This window comes from Dasypus novemcinctus, chromosome 2 (assembly GCF_030445035.2).
Source record: "Dasypus novemcinctus isolate mDasNov1 chromosome 2, mDasNov1.1.hap2, whole genome shotgun sequence".
NCBI classification, from domain to species: domain Eukaryota; kingdom Metazoa; phylum Chordata; class Mammalia; order Cingulata; family Dasypodidae; genus Dasypus; species Dasypus novemcinctus.
In genome coordinates, this window is record NC_080674.1 from 3,903,862 (window position 1) to 3,922,300 (window position 18,439).

Here is an 18,439-nt window from a genome sequence, read left to right on the forward strand (position 1 = left end):
ATTGGCTTCTCATTGTTCTAGTTCCCCCCAAACTGAATATATAGAAACATATACATAGAGAAATTAAAACCATTGTTTAAAAAAATTTCAAGTGAGACACAGATTGTTCCTAATCTCAGATCTGAAGAGGGTACCAGTGGCTTTCTGGTTCAATTCCCATCACCCATACCTCTTCACTTCGTATTTTCCTCCATACCTCATTTCTGACAAGCAACTATCCAGTCTTACTGAATTATCAGTGATGAGATCTACTCATTATTAGAATGCTCTCTTCATTCTGAGCTGACATCTCTATCTGTGACTTATTGATTGTACTTGGGGCATACAAAACAAGTGTAATCCAGTTTCTACCTTATAATCTTTGAGCTACTTGAATATAGTTATCATGACTTTTATGTATCTTTAGACTTACAACTCAGATAACACCATTTGATAATATTTAAGCTACATAAATGAGTCTTATAAATAGATCATAGTAAGAAATTAAAATATCTCTGGTGAATTTTGTTACTAATCGAATTTGCATTCCTACTTTGTGCATATTTTGTCAACATTGGGATGTGGTGCTAAGTAAATATGTACAGTGGTTGAAGACACAGACTTAGTGTCAAGGTAGACACCTTTTTTCCACTCAGAATAACCACAGATGCACTAGAGTTAAATTATCAGACAGGGAGTGAGAGAACCAAGTGACTGTGAAGACTTGTCGACAGCCTAGGAACCCAGGGGAGCAAGCGCCTCAGGTCTTTGTAATCAAAAGTAAACCAAGGACACAGACATGGAAATGAAGCCACATCTGCTGAGTGCTGAAGACCTGCAGAATCCCTCCGTTGAGGATAACCTCAAGAACATTTTTAGTCCTAAGTATGAAGCCTTAAGGAACACAGAAGGGCCAATGATGGTGTTTTCAGAGTTAGGGGATGTCTCTGAGCCCAAGATTCTGAGATTTCAATAGCAGCCTTTAGAAAAAAAAAATGTACCTTTTTTGAACGACTTCATTTTAACGCACAAAATCCTTTTGGGAATTTGAAAACGAAGGAGAGAGATTTTAAGTCTGTAAATACTTTTTTTGATATAAAAGTAAAGTAGTCTGTGGAATTGTCAAAATTAGATGTTTTGAAGTCGCACTTTAAAGTATGTGTTTATTTATTGTAATAGGAAATGAAAGTGAAAGGTTGTGGTTCTGGTGGTTGTTGCCCTCATACCACAGTGGAAGTAGACTCCATTTATAATGAAAGGTTTGCTCTACCTGGAGTTATCTCCCAATGACTTGCTACCTATCTCTTTCAATTTGGGTTTATGAATCTGTTGCTACTAAACATGGCTTAATTGTTCAAATAGTCTGAGAAGCTTTTCTTTAGGTGCAGATTCTTAGGCTCCAACCTCATAGATTCTGATTCTACCAGCTTAGGGTTGTGGCCACAAAGTCCTGCAAGGGTATGCAGAGGACAGATTGGGTGTGGAAGCAGAAACGGATGCTGTACATGATGCAGCAAATATTTGTTTTGATTTAGATGTCACACCACTCTCATAAACAAAACCACACAGGATTCTGTAAGTATTTTCAAATATGTACCTTAAAAAGTAACCCATATTTGAATTAAGAACATGTTAATAGTTTGTCTGAAAACAACAATATGTAGTTGTGGGAAAGCCTGACTTGTAATTTTAGTCATGACCAGGCTTTTTTTTCCACTTTAAATCTTTAAAATTCTGGCTATTGATGGATGGCCAAATAATAATATATGTTAAGTAATATACATCTACTTCCATACTTCAGAGTGATGTATATAATACAATTATGTATTGTGTTATAAAGAATAAGTGGAAAGCGGATGTGGCTCAGGTGACTGAGCTCCCGCCTTCCACGTCGGAGGTTGCTGATTTGGATCCCGGTGCCTCCTGAAAAAGACAGCAAGATGGCCCCATGCGCAGGTGTGGCAAGCTGACACAACAAGAAACATAAGAAGGAAAAAAAAATGAGAGACACAGAAAAGCAGGAAACAGGTTTCCTGTGCCTCCTAAAGAAGACAGCGAGCTGATATATCAAGATGACGCAACAGGAAGAGACGCAGGAAGAAAAAACCTAATGAGAGGCACAACAAAGCAGGGAGTGGAGTGGCTCGAGAAGCGGTTAGGCACCTCCCTCCCGCATCAGAAGTCCTGGTTTTGGCCCTTGGTGATTCTAAAGAAACAACTTGCAGGGACAGATGCAGGACATTGTATGTCCTGTCATAACCCACTGGGTGGATTGGGGGAGAGTGTGAACTGCAGTGGCATGCAGTGATCCATGTGGTGTGGCCGTGCTCCAGAGTGTGTTCACCAAGTGCAGTGAATGTGTCTTCCTGATGAAAGGGGATGTTGATGTGGGGGAGTGGGGTATATGGGAACCTTTTATGTTTTTTAATGTAACATTTTGTGTGATCTATTTATCTTTTTTAAAAAGACCAAACAAAAAAGTTGAACAGACACAGCAAGTGAAAAACAAGGGGGTGGGGAGAAAGAAAGCTTTTCTTAAAAAAAGAGTAAGCATTCTATATTATATAATGATATTATATGAACTATATAAACATAGTTCAAAGGATGGCGAATTAGAAAGTGTGATCTTGAAAGTAAGAGCAGTGTCTGGAGCAGTGACTCCTGCTTGGGTCCACTGATGGACCAGGGCAGGCTATGATGATGTGCATGTGGTCTGGCATGGAGAGAGCCGGAGAACTAACTCAGCCGATTGGGGTGTGCAGGCTAATGCCAGAAAGTGTTCAGCTTTAGTCTGTCCTTGTGGTGTTCTTGCATACCCTGCTTGTGCCAGACTCAGAGCAGAGCAGTGGAGGGCAGTAGTGCAGGTGGAATGGCTGAGGGGCCAGGGGTGGAAGCAGACTCACACCCTGCTGCTGAGGCTGAATGACTGTGGAGAAGCTACATCCGGGTTCTGTGTACATGCATTCTTCTGCATATTCCCATCCAAACCTGGAGTTCGAACTGCTTCTAAGAACAAACTGTTAGTGAACCTTCTCTCAGATTCTGTGGCTGGCATTGGCTTGATAATTCAGTAAACAGTAAAGTTGAGAGGCCATGATTTTAATAATATTAACTAAAGTCACCCACTGTCATCATTCATAAAATAATTATAAATTATTACTTCCAAATTTATAAAATCTTAATGAGTTTTACTCCATAAAAAGTATTACTGGGAAATAAAATAAGCCTTCTGCCAAAACAATTTAATTATCTAAAGTTAATCGAGGTCACAAGTAAACTAGATGACACTGCTATTAACAGAGGGTCATAAATAATTACTAAATGGGGCTTATTCTGTTTTGTACTAATTGCAGTGTATTAAAGAACATTTGTGAAATTCTTGAAATTTTTTAGATTCGTAGAGACATGGGGGCAGGATAGACCCCCGTCTAATCTGTACTCCATTATGGCCATGGCCAAGCTAGGCTAGAGAGGTTAAGTCCCCTTGCCTAAGGTGGGAGGTAGCAGAGCTGGGGCAACATTGCCCATACTGGATTCAGTGAGTTGTGAAAGCTTTTGAGTTTCTAACACCAAAGTGCTTAAATCCTGGCTAGGAAAATATGGCCCCCATAGTGTTTATTGGGATAGAGAAGCTAGAAAGCACTGTTGCTCACATGTCACATTTCTGTAGGCCAGATTGAAGTAACCATATCTCATGCCAGGTCTTTCCTTTTTTCTGTGGAATTGTCTCAACCCTTTCCTTTGTATACTGCTAAGATCTTGTGAAAACCCTGGGCACCTTTTCCTTGGTCCTAGTTCTGCCCTGCAGACTGGTCCACCTTTCCCTAGGCCACCAGCTCTCCTGATTTCTGCTTTGACAGCTTTGATAGTGCTGTGCGGTGCTCTGTCTTTGATGTTAAGATTAACTCTAGATTTCTTACTGGATTCGCATATGGCTCCACCATCCTGGACTCACTCATGTCCTTCTCTGGGGGACTTTTTTTCCCATCTATTTAGCAGATGTTTGTCACCTTTGTTCGTTCATCATGTGTATAAGTGTTCTCAAACCTTTTGGTCTCATGACCCCTTTATACTCTTCTGTACGTCTGTCAATATTTGCTGTATTAGAAATTAAAACTGAGAAATTTTTAAAGAATTTAGTTATGACTTCATTTTTAAATAATAATAAACTCACTTCATATTAAATATTTTTTATAAAGAGTAACTATATTTTCCAAAAAAATTAAAGTGAGCAAAGTGGCATTGCTTTTTTCCTGGCTGGCTTATTAGAAGACAGCTTCTCGTTTCTGCACTGAGTCATTCTGTTGTGATATGTTGTTTTGGTTGAAGATAATCAAGCTTCACACAGATCTGTAATTGGTAAAGGGAAGATAATTTTAATAGACTTGTCAACCAATCATGGATATTCTTCTTTGATAGTACAGTACAATGCAATGAATGGCAGTTTCTTTAAGGTTCTTGTCATATGAAATTAGAAACCGTGTTAGTGAACTTTTCATGTTCTATTATTCTAGACTCACATTGCAATAGCTTGCACTTTGAATGGATCCCTTGACCTGTTTCTGATTTTGTAACATACTGCTTTAATCACTTGAAAAGTACTGGCTCACAGAAATGTTTAAAATGTTGACAATATTTAAAAAAAAAAAAGTCACCAATCTCATCAGAGAAGCCTGAAGTATTTATTGGAAAGCTGTCAAGTTCAGGTAGCTGTTAGAAGTTTTCCAGAATCCTAATTTTGCTTCAAAGCTCAAATGTTACTATTGGTGACAGTGGCAATGCCCTTGCCATGATGAGCTCACTTTGTTCATTTGTGAGGACTTCTACCTCAGTCTGAAGTGGCTGTGTCAATAATTCTTGCCAGCGCAGTTGGGTTCCATGGAAAAAAGTGTCTGGTGCCATTCCTAAGACAAAGACACCATCCCACGAGTGCTTTTCCTTGGCATGGCTGTGTGTGGGTGGGCCACAGGCTGCTTTATGTGTGCTTCCTGTTTCATCACACAGAGTATTAAAAAGTCATGATTAGGCCTCATGATTTAATTACAATCTTGTTGCTGGCTTTTTGGCCCTTGGCGATTGTTTTTCAGTTTGCTAGGCTGCTTAAAACAAATACCATGGAATGGTCCAGCTTGGATAATGGGAATTTATTAGCTTACAGTTTTGAGGCCATGAGAAAGTCCAAATCAAGGCATTAACAGGCGAAGCTTTCTTCTTGGATACTGGCTGGTGGCTATTCTTGGCTCCTTTGCCATGTGGTGACATCTGCTGGTTGTCCCCTTCTCTTCTGGGTTTCCTGGATTTCAGATTCTTGCTTCCGTGGCTTTTTCTCTCTCGCTTTCTGTATTCATTCCATTTATAAAGGATTCAAGTAATAGGATTAAGACGGGGGCTTAGGGTTACTATTGGGTTGGGCTTTGCAGGCTTAAGGGGGGCTAGGGTTGGGAGGATGGGTGGGATGGTCCAAGAAATTGGGGGAGGCTTGGGGGAGTAAGTGAACACGGGAGTTGTTGGATATGTGGTTCAAACTATAATGTTAAGAAACCTCTTTAGAATATATAGTAAAGAAGGGTTACTGGTATAAGGTGTTTGACAGGGGGGCATCTGGCACAGTGTGCACCTGGGGCAGGCTTCTAAGGAGTATGTGAGTGCTCATCATGTCATAGTGTGTTATATCAGTGGATGGAGACCCGTACCATGAGGGGGAAGGTGCTATGCCTCCATCCTGGGGAGGCCTATGTTCTCAGACCGAGGGGAGGGTGTCTCTGGAGAGTATGGGTGGCTTCCCATGGGGGTATGTCAAGCCCTCAGCATTGTTACAAGTATCTCTGAATCTTGTCCTTCAAGCAGTGAAGCTTGGTTGTCTCTGTGGGCCCTGAGAGGAGGGGGCGAGAGGAATAGAATAGTTGGAGGAGGTGTAACTGGGGGGCAAGGGAAGTGTTCTGCGTGATCCTGCAGTGATGGATATAGGTCATGTTAAATATCACCAGAAATTTATAAAGATATATAGTCTAAAATGTAAACCATATGTAAACCATAATATAACCAAAAATCTATAAAAGCATACAGTCTAAAATGTAAACCAAAATGTCAGCCGTAGTGGAACCGTGGTTAGTAGCTATGTTTCAATATCTCGGCATCAGTTACAGCAAATATAACATCCACATGTAAAAGTTGATTGCTGGGGAAGGGGGAAAAGAGTTTAATATTGGGCATATGAGAGTTCCCTACATTCTATATGCAACTTTATTGTGACCTAAAACTTTTTTGAAGACATATTTTTAAAAAAGGATGTAGATACTGAGGAAGAAATGGAAAAGATTGCCTTGCCACTGTACATACAGGGCAACTCCTATTACAGTGATGAAATGCAAAATGTCAAAAATATTTTTTACGATATTTTTCATTTTTTAATACCCCAATTTATTTTTTAACTTTATTTTAGTTTTTCTAAATTATTATGTATTCTATTTCTAATCTTTAAATCTATCATTACTATTTCATTTTCTTATTAATTGAATTTGGCAATATATTAGACTTCATTTTTGAAGAAGTTTTCGACCACAGAGGGGTTCAACTATGGGGAGGAGCACTGATGTGGGGTATCATTGATGGGGGATGTATGGGTGGGAGGGAGTTCTCCAGGGCATGCATATAGAGTATATAGATATGTTCAGATGTTCGGGTTTTGACATGGGTAGAGTTTCACACGACCACTGAGGGAGTCCTGAGGTCCCGTTCTGGGAAACTTGTCACACTCCCCAATGGAGCAGCAACAACCCCCCAATTACCAAAGCAAAGACTAGTGAAGAAGGATGGTGCAATGATGGGCCCTTGATACTGATGACTTTGCTTATGAGCCTGTGTGCTTGAAATTTCAACTAGGCCTAGAGCTGCAGGGTGCCTAGGAGTTACTACCTGACAGCCTCCATGTTGCTTGAATGTGGCCACTCTCTAAGCCAAACTCAGCATGTAAATGTATTATCTTCCCCCCAGCTTGGGACATGAGTCCCAGGCATGAGCCTCCCTGGCGCCAAGGGATTACTACCAAGCACCAACTGGTGATGCAACTAGAAAAAGACCTTGAATAAAAGGGGAAAGTGTTAAAGACCAATGAGTTAAATGGCTAAGAGACTTCAAAGTGAGTCGAGGTCATCAGAGGTGTTGCGCTTACGCACATCTCAGCAGTATCTAGAGACAGCCAAAGTAGATACAACCCCAGATATGGGTGCTCCTAGGGCTACAGAGACACCCAGGTCCTACGGTTATGACAGATGGATCTGGAGTTCAGTGCCTTGTCAGTGGGCCCTACTTTGGAATTTGGCTCCTCAGTGTGATGGAGTTGGACTCAGCTATGACCTCTCTATCCACGTTTCTTCTGTCACTTTTACTGAAACTGTGGTAGGTACTGGGGTTGGTGTATGCTCAGGAGACTTGAATCTCTGGACTGTCTATGTGCCAGCAGGGCCCTGAGCCTCAGCAGAGTTGCAATGCCTGCTCTTCAGTTCGTTAGACTTTTCCTGGTCAGCTAACTGGGAGGTGAGGCTGGTCACACACCACACCAGGGAACCAAGAGAATCTACAGCTGCAAGCAGGAGTATTCCATCCATCAGCCCTGTGGGGTCTAAGCCCCTCTTGATTTTATAGGTGGAGTGGATATCACCATCCCAGCTTCCTCAGGATGGAGGAATAAAGAATGGATTAAAGTGGTCTTACTGGTATTCTCCTATAGAATTGTTGTGACTCTAGCAATGGAAGAAATTAAATTATATCATTGATGTGGAGATAGTGGCCATGGTAGTTGCTGAGGGCAGGCAGAGGGAAAAAGAGGTGTGATATTGGGGCATTTTCCGGACTTGGAATTGTCCTCAGTAATACTGCAGGGACAGATGCAGGACATTATATAGCCTGCCATAACCCATTGAATGGGAGAGAGTGTAAACTACAACATAAACTATAATTCATTCTGTGTAGCAATGCTCTAAAATGTACTCATCAAATTCATTGAGTGTACCACACTAATGAAAGAAGTTGTTGATGTGAGAGGAGTGGGGGCGTGTGGGGAGTGGGGTATATGGGAACCTCTTATTTTTTTTTACTGTAACATTTTGTGTGATCTATGTATCTTTTAAAAAAAAAGAAAGATAATTTAAAAAATTAAAATAAAAAAAAAAGACCCATTGGGGTTGTGGTGAGTCACACCCTAACTGAAATAACCTCGTCAAAAGGCCCTACTTGCAGTGGGTTAGAAGCAGTGGGTTAGAAACGCATAGGAATGGGTTAGATTTAAGAACATGTTTTTCTGGGGTACACACAGCTTCAAACCCCCATAACAATGAAGGATGTCTCCTGGAATGGCATGGTACCACTGCCATGAGCTGTGCTAATGCCACTGCTTTTTCACTGCTGACCCCTTCTCAGCCCTGAGAAAAAGGCAGATGCCATCTTAGCAGTATTGTGAAAATCGTTTTGACCTTGCCAATCCAGTGATGTGTGGACCCCACCTCGAGAACTGCCCATCTATATCATAACATTAGTTGCCAGAGTATCATGAAAAAGTATGTATTTTACTGGGATCAGAGTTTTATATTTGGTCTGTTAACCTAATGAAAGTTAGCCATTTGACAGTTTCCTTAAACCATTATCCTAAATTCCGCTTATAATCCAACTGACAAAAGAACACACTGATAAAGATGTAGTCAGTTGTGTGATTACAAGAAGAGATGGTCAGGCATTTTCATCATCCCCTGTAAGAAAATGCTGCTTTATTAAGTCCTGGTCCTTTACTATTTAACCGCTTCACTTTAAGAATAGGTCCCAATTTTAACTTTAGTTCAGGATAGCTAGATTTAATTTACATAATAGTATACGAAAGGAAACATGAATATTAAATTCTTATAAAACGTTAATCAACATTTAACCAAAACTTGTTTGCATTTCCCCCTAGGTCGTTTAGGACAATTGGGTTTGAAGGAAGGCTATCCTACTGCTGTGAAAAATATCAGTTCGGTTATTGGTATGTTCATACAGCATGCTCAGGATGAAGGTAAAACGCTCTTATTTTTAAAAATCATTTTTAAGTTAGTGCCTTTCTCTTAATATATTTTTGAGTCTTTAGTACGTGCTGTGCGCGTTGTTTCTCTCATCTTGTAGAGTAGGGGGAGAAGAGTACGTGTCAGCTTGCCCCACATTGGCTGGCTTTTCGGCGTTCACTTCTGGTGTGTGTGCTCCATGCTGTCACTGGTGTGCGTCTGTTTGCAAGTTAGCGCCATCTTGCTGGGCGGCCTTCCCAAAGGAAGAGGGCTGCTCTTCTCTCCCCGGCCCCAGCATTGCCTCGGCGTCTCTGTCTGCTTGGGCTGCCTGTTGCTGTGTGATCTCAGGCAGGTGACTGCACCTCTGCCCCTCCTGGTAAAGCTGGGTGGAGGTGATGCGGTGAGACAGCACCTGGAGAGCATGCAGCACATGTGGGGGCACGCACCACCGAGAGGTGGCTGACGCCCGAAGGCTTGGTGGGCAGATTACATGGCATGTGGTTTTAGGTTATATACTTTTATGTATATAATACAAATATACGTTATATATTTTTGTGTGCAAGCTTGTCTCACAGTAACCTTTATAAATGCAGAATCCAATTTCTATTTTGAACACTGTGAAATAAAGAGAAATGTAGGTATTCTAGTAACCATCAGAAACAAACCGGCATCTAATACTGCATCACACCCAAGATAAGCTTAACATGATGAGTTCTTTGTCTTTGGCTTACGTGATACATTGAGCTTAATGTGAGTAGTTTAAAGGTGCTTTCTCTGACTTTAGGATGCTGAAGTAATACCTGTTTATTCCTTATAAAAATGTACTGTTTCACAATCTAGATTTCATTTTGTCCATGAGAGATGTCTTGCCAGTAGATGCAGACTTACCGTGTTGCTAGGTTGGACACACCCCAGAAGCTGGCAGTCCACCATCTTGAGGGGAGGGTGAGGGAGCTGGCTTTGGGGCTCTGTCGTGGTCAGTGCTGTGCTTGGCGCTTCCCTGCCACAAAGCAGAACCCCTAGACAGCCCTTTATGGTGGGCGTTGTCATCCTTGCTTCATAGATGAGGACGCTAAAACCCAGTGACAGCCCAGGTGTCTGACTGCACGCCCAGCTCTTTAAGCAATGCCACATGTGCGTTCAGGAGAGATCTGGAATGCACAGGCAGAGAGAAATTACAACTAAATGACTCCTAAATAAACAGGCTAAAACAGAAATATAATAAATCTCACATAGGAGAGATGACGATGATGATGATGATGATGTTGCAAGGACAGTTTTTCATTTTCCAAGCCCACTTACAGGTACTTCTGGTAAGGATATTTAATAGATGCATCAATATTTAATTTGATTAATGTTTTGTATCCACATTGCATTGTAACTTAAATCTGGGGTGTGAGCCTTCCAAAAGAGTCCAGCATTACTGAGAGACTGGTGGCGGTGGTGGTCCTGCCGCCCCTGCTGACCCACCTGGTGCTGGGGTCCAGGCCAGCCCCACCATGTCCCAGGGAGCGGTTCATCTTTGTTTTCTCTCCATTTGTAGCCAGGTCTTAAATTAAGTTTTTTGTTCATTTGTTTATTTGCTTTCTTCTTTTATATTTAATTTTCATTGCTGGCAGATTTATTTGAATAAGATTTTAGTAGATTACAAACTTAAAAATTTTGGGTAACAGATATTTTCTTGTGTAATGACTGATTTGAAAATTCTTTTCAGATATACCATGGGGTATACAATTAGCAGCTGTGTACGCTCTTTGTGACTTGAGTCCCAGCAACCCAGCAGAAATATCCAAGATACTGGAAGCCTGGCGGAAAGAGACGTCCAATAGTGTCCCGGCTGCGATTGTCAGCTACCTGGAGGAAGCCAGTTCACTGTGTGTGGAAGAACTTGGCTAAACCACTGGCGTGTTGCTGTGCCTAGAGAAGTGCCTTCATATATTTCATAATATAAACTAAGGTTTAAAAATTGAAAACAAAGTAGATAAAACAGCAAGAGGCTTTCCTCACTGTTTGGCAAGGAGAAAAGGAAGAACATGCAGTTTCATAGCTGTTTTTCCCTGAACCACATACATTTCATGCAAGTCTGTTATGATCATGTGACATATGGATTATATTATTGTGTCACAGTCAAACAAAAACTTGAACTTAGCCCTTTTTGCTGCAGAAAGTGTCCTTTTAGTGGCTTTTAAAAAATTGAACTTAATGATATAAACATATGATTTGATTCCTGAGCTGTTTTAGACTCTACATTCAAATGACTGGCTAGGAAGAAGTAAATCAACTAGAAGAAAACTATAAGAGCCATCCACTCTCTTAGCTGGAAATGGGCTACAAACTTTTTCTTACGGTTTAGTGGATAATTGGTCAGAGTACAACATGGAGAGCCTTTAGCAGAAACTCACTCTAATACGTTTTCTTCTTATCTCTAAAGTTCCAAAAAATATTTAACTATATATTGGGGGAAAGACACCTGAAAAGTACAAATTCAATTGCAGGTTTTTGTATCAATTCCATGTATATAAAAGATTCAGAGACAACGGGCAGGCAGGTCTCCTTGTGTGCAGTGCACATGGGGACAGTGCTACAATGTGCTTCACATTTGAGGATATTCCACTTTAGGAATTTTAGTATTTGTATATAGAAAATGGGTTTATTAACTCACCGTGGTTCTGATTTGTCTTATATTCATTCTTTCTTAAAACTCTTGTATGTGTTTTTTATAATAAAAAAATAAAACTCTTGGTATGTGTTTTTTATAATAAAATAATAAAAGTAAACCCTGTTCTTCTTGGTAAGGAGTAACCCTTGGTGTAACTTCTCTGCCAGTGGTAAAGGGTGTTAGAGGACAGTGTGCTGCAAGGGAGTAACGTGCTGGTGATGTAAGCCTATTGCAGTGGCAGCGCCTTGCCCAGTCCTTATTTTCCAGGTGCTTTAGTGATATCAGATACCGTGAAGTGCCGATTAGTCCTCACAATTGGATTTTTTGTTTATTTATGATTACTGTTCTTTAAAAATTACATTTGACAACTTTTTTATCACTGTTCATGTTTCTTTTTAATTAACTATGACAAACATAACTGATTTCTAAACAACTCTGTCTTGCCCTTTTAAAAGCTTGTTTGTGTGCTTATTCATTCAACAGATATTTATCAACCCAAACTCTGCCATTCCCTCCCTGGGAAATTCATGATGAACAAGGCGGCTGTCAAGAGGCAAGTTCTTGAAGAGCCATAGAACAAATAATTTAGACATCATTAATTTGGGGACATGCAATGAAGAAACAATGGAGGTTTGCAGTAGAAAGTAGCAGGGGAGGTAACTCTTTACGTGTGTTGGTCAAGGAAGGTCTTTCTGATGAGGTATCATTAAGCAAGGACCGGGGAGGGAGCTGCCCCCTTGGGGGGGGGGTTCTCTCCTGGGGAGGTCATCGCAGCACTACGAGGGAATGCACTGGTGGTGCACAGCACTCAGTGCGTGTGTGAGATTGGGGGCGGGGGGTAAGTGCTGGGAGGCTTCCACAGGGTGTGAGCCTGTGTGAGAGTTTAGTTCATTTGGCCGGTGCGGTGGCTGAAGGACCCAGGAAGGACAGGACCTGGAGCAGAGAAAACTGCTAGGGTGAGGTGAGAAGTTAGCATGGCAGCAGTGCTGATGGGGGTTGGGTGGGTGTGAAATAGATCTTGGAGGTGGAAACAGTGTTGCTTTCATGAAGCCATGAGCGAGGGCAGTAGTCAAAGGAAGTCCCAAGTTCCTGAGTATTCCGTTTGGGATGTAGAAACGGGGGTCTTGTGAGACCTCAGTGGGAGGTGGCATGGCACCCTGACATGGGAAAGTCAAGTCCAGAAGAGAGGTGGGGAAGTTGCTACTTGAACCAGGTGTGTGTGTGTGTGTGTGTGTGTTGTGGGCAGGGAGAGGTCAGGATGGGGAGGCCACCCTTGAGTGTCCTTCCCAGTGCCCAGAGGTGGAACAGTAGCCCACCTGTGCGCCAGGAAGCCTCCAGGGTGGGTGAGATGAGCCAGGTGCCATCTGGGTTTTGCCTCTTGTGGTGGTCATGACCTTGGCAAGCCTTTTCCTCATAGTGATAAGCTCAGAGAAGATGGGAAGCGGGGAGTGGCTCTGCTGAGAACTTTTATTCAAAAAAACCCTGCCTAGTGCATGCATTTGTCATGGCTCAGAAAGCTCTTAACCTGGACGGTGTTTTCCGTTTGTATTTAATGAGTGGCGTGTTGGCAGCACCTGGCATGTATTTTCTGCTGGTGGCTAGCACCATTGATTGCCAACTCCCACCCACCACGGTGCCTGAAGCTGACCTTGGTGCTGTCATTTTCAGAGAGTGCACGTTTTAAGCTGTTACTAAATTTAATTTTGAGCCCCAAGCAGAGTATCTTGGTAGGGTTTTATCGTTTGAAAAATAAAATGAATAAGCACTTGATCCTGGAGTTTGGTGTGGCTTTCAGCTGGATCTGAGAATAGCCCAGGCCCTGGGCTGCCCAAACTTGGTCCCATCAGCTTTCTGAGCATTTCAATGTAGAGCTTAAATGGGAAAGACCCACAAAGAGGCCGGGGTCCTGCAATTGCAGCAGTTTTCTTAGCAGTTGGCATGCTCTGCCCTGGCTGTGGTCGTGGCTGTTTTCCGTAGTGCGTGAAGGCTGACTAGTAAAGCCTGATCAAAAGATCAAAAAGGATCTTAAGGTAAATCTGAGCTTTCAGACTAGATCATGTGTGGGATTCATGGCTCTTCATTCCATGCACACAAGAAGTTTGCACAGGCTTACAGCTTCAGGTCGTAGTTTCCTACAAAGACAGCACTTCGTTTCACTGCTTAGTTTGTTTTTTAAGACAAATACTGTGCTAGCTCGGCAGACTTGGAAGAATGTGAAGCTTCTGCTCTTGGAAGTGGAAAGCCCTGCGGCGCGGCCCCCAGAGGGCGCTGCGGGCTGTTGTGCGCTGCGCTGGCGAGGAGGCCCACCCTGGAGAGGGACCTCCGCTGGCGCTTGCCTGGAGGCGCCCAAGCTGGGGCGTCCTGCCGTTCTTATTTGGGGTGTTGAATGGAGTTCGTTTTACTGCCTGGACCCACTCTTTCCCGAATAAGTGGGAAATGTGTGGAAAGGGTAGCATGGAAAACTAATGTTCTTTGAACAAGTGTGTTTTTAAAAGAAAGCAAATACTTTGCCTGTTTGGTCAGGTTCTTTTCTTGGAGACTTTTAATCTTCCTAAAGTAAATGCTTTGACCAATACGAGTATTTGCTGGTGACAGTGGGTGAGAAGGTCCTGTCGGCCCACTCAGCCTGACCGCGCGGGCCGGTCGTGCCTCTCATGCTGAGCTCGCTGGCTCAGCTCATACCCCGGCCCGTTCTCCTGTCAGAACCATCCTGTGAAGCTGCTGTGTGGACCGCGCGCCCAGGGGTGCCTGCAGCCTCAGCACTTGGAAGGGCTCGGCGAGGGGCGCTGTGGGAATTTAAGGGTGAGAGTCCCGCAAGGAAGACAGAGCCATTTGCTTAAACGCTGTCCCCTTTCCTTCCAAGCGCCTGGTGCTTTCTCAGAGAAGTCGGTGTGTGGAGCACCAGGAAGCCCCTGGCCTAAGGACGCAGCAGGCAGGCCTCCCGCATCCCTTTCCCGCGCTCACACACGGGGAGGCAGCAGGCGGCAGCTTGGCTGTCCCAGGCCCCGGTCTCCAGGGGCAGCCATCGTTGGCTGGAAAAGCACATTGTGGAGCCTTGGCCCAGGTCCACCAATCTGAAACGCTTGTGTGGGAGTGCGCTGTGGGCCACAAGCCAGGGGCAGCACGTGGCACCCCACCTTCCGTGCCCACCTCTCCCAACTCTTGCCTCTTGTCAGGGGCCCAGGAACCTGCTCCCACAGGCAGGGCCCCATGACCTGCCGGTCAACCAGGAGCAGGTGACCGAGTGCTTGCTTTACTGTAATAGAAGCAGAAGCCACTTTTCCAGATGTTTGGAAACTCCAATCTGACATCCAGGCGTGAGAGCCAGGCTCACTGCCACCGTAGGAAGATTTGTTAAGTTCCAAAGTATGCTTTTTAGAAGAAAGTTCTCTTCCGACCTGCATCCTTACATCTTCTAGACCAGTGCTGCTTCACCTCTGGGGGGAGGGGGTGTGTGTCCACAGACCAATGGCAGAGTCCCTTTTAAAGAGGTGTTTCGCCTCCGGGGAGCGCCCTGTGTCAGCCCTGTACCTCGCCTAGCCAGGGCAAGAGGGTGGCCACTGGGACAGCCTGTGGCCCGGGTCCCACAGTCCCATACCCTTCCCCCCCCCCCTTGCAGGTAGCCAGCACCACGAATTCAAAGGCCAGCCATGGTTTCATCTCAAACTTCATGCTTGCACGTCACCCGTGGGATAGAGAGAAGCTCCGGGGGTGAGGAACTGCCAGTTGTAGGATGTATATGTATCCCAGAGCCTCATCAACGTGGAAACATACCCGTGAAAACAGAATTGGGTTCAGTCATGGCAGAAGCCAAGGCATCACCCTCTTCTGGAGGTGTGCAGTCTGTGGACGGAGAAACCGCCTAAGAAAATTAAACTCAACTCTCGCCCCTACCTTAAAATGCACAAGAGGTGCTTTATAAAACACGATCAGCTTCTCCTGCAGGTCATTTCCTAGAATATCATTTTTATAGCTGTTCTGCTGGAGAGCATGCATTGTCCTGGCCAGCGGTCTGCACTGCGCTTGCACCACCATGGGAGATGGACATTTGTAGATTACCCTCTCTGCGAGGTACTCAATTTCTCTTCTGGATTTCTATAGCTGAAGCCCCTCCTTTATTTGCATACCGAAATCTGTTTGCTTACTATGCAATGGAGCAGAAACTAGAATTCTTAAAGGATTCTCTCTCGACCTTTTTATTCCGTAACTTTAAAGAGACTGAAATCCATCCCTTATCATTTTGAGAATCATCCAGAGTAGTATTTTTACACATCTTTCTATTCATAAAAGCCTATTTATTTAACTAAAAGGAAATAAGTTTTATGGATATTAATATAGTTTTGAAATGCATAATTTTAGTTTTTAAATAACATTTGTATTGGAAAAACTAAAGAGGAACACATTTCCATAAACTAAGGTTCCTTTCCTGTTGTGGGGGGGGGGGGTGGGCTTTCTTTAGCTTTGCATTCTCACTTATGAAGGCATTTAAGAAAAAAAGTTACTGTAAATGATATGTTTTTAATCACAAGTTTAGCTTTATTCCTCATCCTTTACCTCACATTGGGTTTCATTCCAATTCCACAATGTGACCCATCAGAGAGAAAGGGAGATGGGAGAGAAATCCTAAAAGTCAAGAATGCTAGAATCCTCTCAGCCTGGCTCACCACATTCATTTGTAAGTTATTCCCATAAAAGCGTTTTCAGTGGAAAACACAATGCTGGCCTTTTCAGCATTCCTGCGCCGCCCAGACCTGCGGCAGCCGCCTCTTCCCAGCAGGAGGCGCTCTGCCCCTGGTCACGCCTTGGGGCCTCGGAAAGCCGGTCTCAGCGAGGAGCTCGGCCCCACGCACAGACCTTAAGCACAGGACAGTGTATTTCAGCTCAATCCAATGCCATTCCACCCCCCCCCCCCCCACGTTCTAATATTTGCTATAAAGGATGAAGCTTCTGTGGAATGCTTTAGCTGGTGGTGGAAACACTTCTAAGAAGCTTGGGAAGGGAGTTTAGCACAGAACTTTCGGGGTAGGATAGGGAAATGGGGCACTGCTTTTAAAAATGATCAGTGCAACTCAACCCTTGAGGTGTTGCGGTTGAGCCAGGGCTGGGGATTCTTGCCTGTCTCTCCTGCTGAGGTCCAAGGATGAGCAAAGCATCCCTGGTGACTTCCTGTGGCTCTGGCATCCCTGCCACTGGTCTCTGTCTTTATGCAGCAATGGCAAACAAGACAGGTAGACCGAAAGTGTTTATTTTTGTAAGTAACTGAAGAATTTTTGGTAGGGCTCAAAACTTTTCCTGTATAAAAGAGATGATGCCCCTGAAAAATGCCCATTCAGGTAATGAGAATTTGACTCACAAGACATGTCATTCAGTCTTCTCCAGCTTAAGATGCACTTCTTTGTATTTGCCAAAGATCATGTTGTGTTAAGTTCTTCTGGCAAAGTCCTGGTGGTTTGTTAGTTTGTAACATCAATAATCTCTTTTACCATTGGAACGAAGTGATTTTTATTGCTTTCTCTTGCCTGTTATTTTTGTTTTGCTTCGCATTAAATGTTCAAGTTCATACACAGGTATCCGAGTATTCTTTAACTATTGAACTAGTATGCATCAATGATTTCAATTAATTTTTTAAAACCTTTGCTTGAAAAAGCATTTTTCAGTACAAACTACTATTTTAAAGCAGAGGAAAACTATGTATCAGTTTTTCTCGGAGCCCGATTGAAAAGCATGTTTTACCGTCACTATAACTGCTTTTAAAGGGGAACCACAGGCAGGGTAAGTGGCCTTAACAGCAATAAAATACAGACTTGTAAAAAGGAAATAAATTGACTTGTATAAACTTGACCACTGGTGCTAGCAGGCCTGTGAAGTATCCAGTGACCAAGGATAAAAATATTTCCTGCATCCCAGGTCCCGTGTTTTCACCACGATGGGCTGAACAGATCATTAACAAAAAAGTGGCAAGATCAGACTGGGATTATAGCCACTTGCGTTGTCTCTTGGCATTTCTTAGAAGCAAAACGCTGGGTTAGCCTGGGCGGGGGAGCAGGACAGGCCTGCTGGTCACAAGGCAGGCCCTGGCGGGAAGGCACCCAGGCCCTGTCCAGCAGCGCTGCAGGGGCCTTTACGCAGGTGGACTGGACGCGCCCAGGCGGAGGGCAAGAAGGCTGCGTGTTGAGTGGTGGTGAGGCACGGTGGGGTGTAAGCTGGCTTGCTCTGGTTTTAGCCCAGAACCTGCCTTTTAAAAAAAAGAAAAGCCCACGTGGCCTTCTCCCTGTCCTGACTGTGTTTCTCCACACAAGAGACTGTATTTCTACAGGAAGGGAAACAACGCATAGTAAGTACCTCAACATTCCTTCCACCTTATTAAACAGACTTTACAGCGGACTTCCTTACAGCATTTCTATATAATCCCAGATTTGATTATGTACCTTTTTCCCTTCTAAACTAGGCTTGCATAGATGTATTCATTCCAAACTTTACTCACAAAAAAATCTTAAAGAGCAATTAACATAAGACAATTCCTTGTCATCATTTAAAGATATATACTTCTGAACTTGTACCCAGCCTCTAATTTAGAATTAGAGATCATTTTCGAGACTACGTATATGTAAAACCTTAAGGATTTGTTTGAAATGTCATTTGGGTAACAGTGAGTTTTTAGGAATGATACACTTATTTCTGAACTTGGTCATATCTATATTCACATCTCCATTTACAGTTACCAGAATAAAGGCCAATAAAAATGTAATTGTGAAACAGTGCTTTGAAGTTG

The 18,439-nt window shown here is 43.3% G+C and overlaps 1 protein-coding gene across 1 annotated transcript in view; it reads left to right on the forward strand.

The window, feature by feature from the left end:
* ICE1 (interactor of little elongation complex ELL subunit 1) overlaps positions 1-11,749 on the forward strand; it is a 68,865-nt gene extending 57,116 nt beyond the window's left edge. The window contains exons 18-19 of the mRNA XM_058306441.2: positions 8,924-9,022; positions 10,723-11,749. Of these exons, the coding sequence (XP_058162424.1) occupies positions 8,924-9,022; positions 10,723-10,904 (281 nt within the window). The 3' untranslated portion in view covers positions 10,905-11,749. The remainder of the gene's footprint in view (positions 1-8,923; positions 9,023-10,722) is intronic.
* Positions 11,750-18,439: the final 6,690 nt, after the last annotated feature.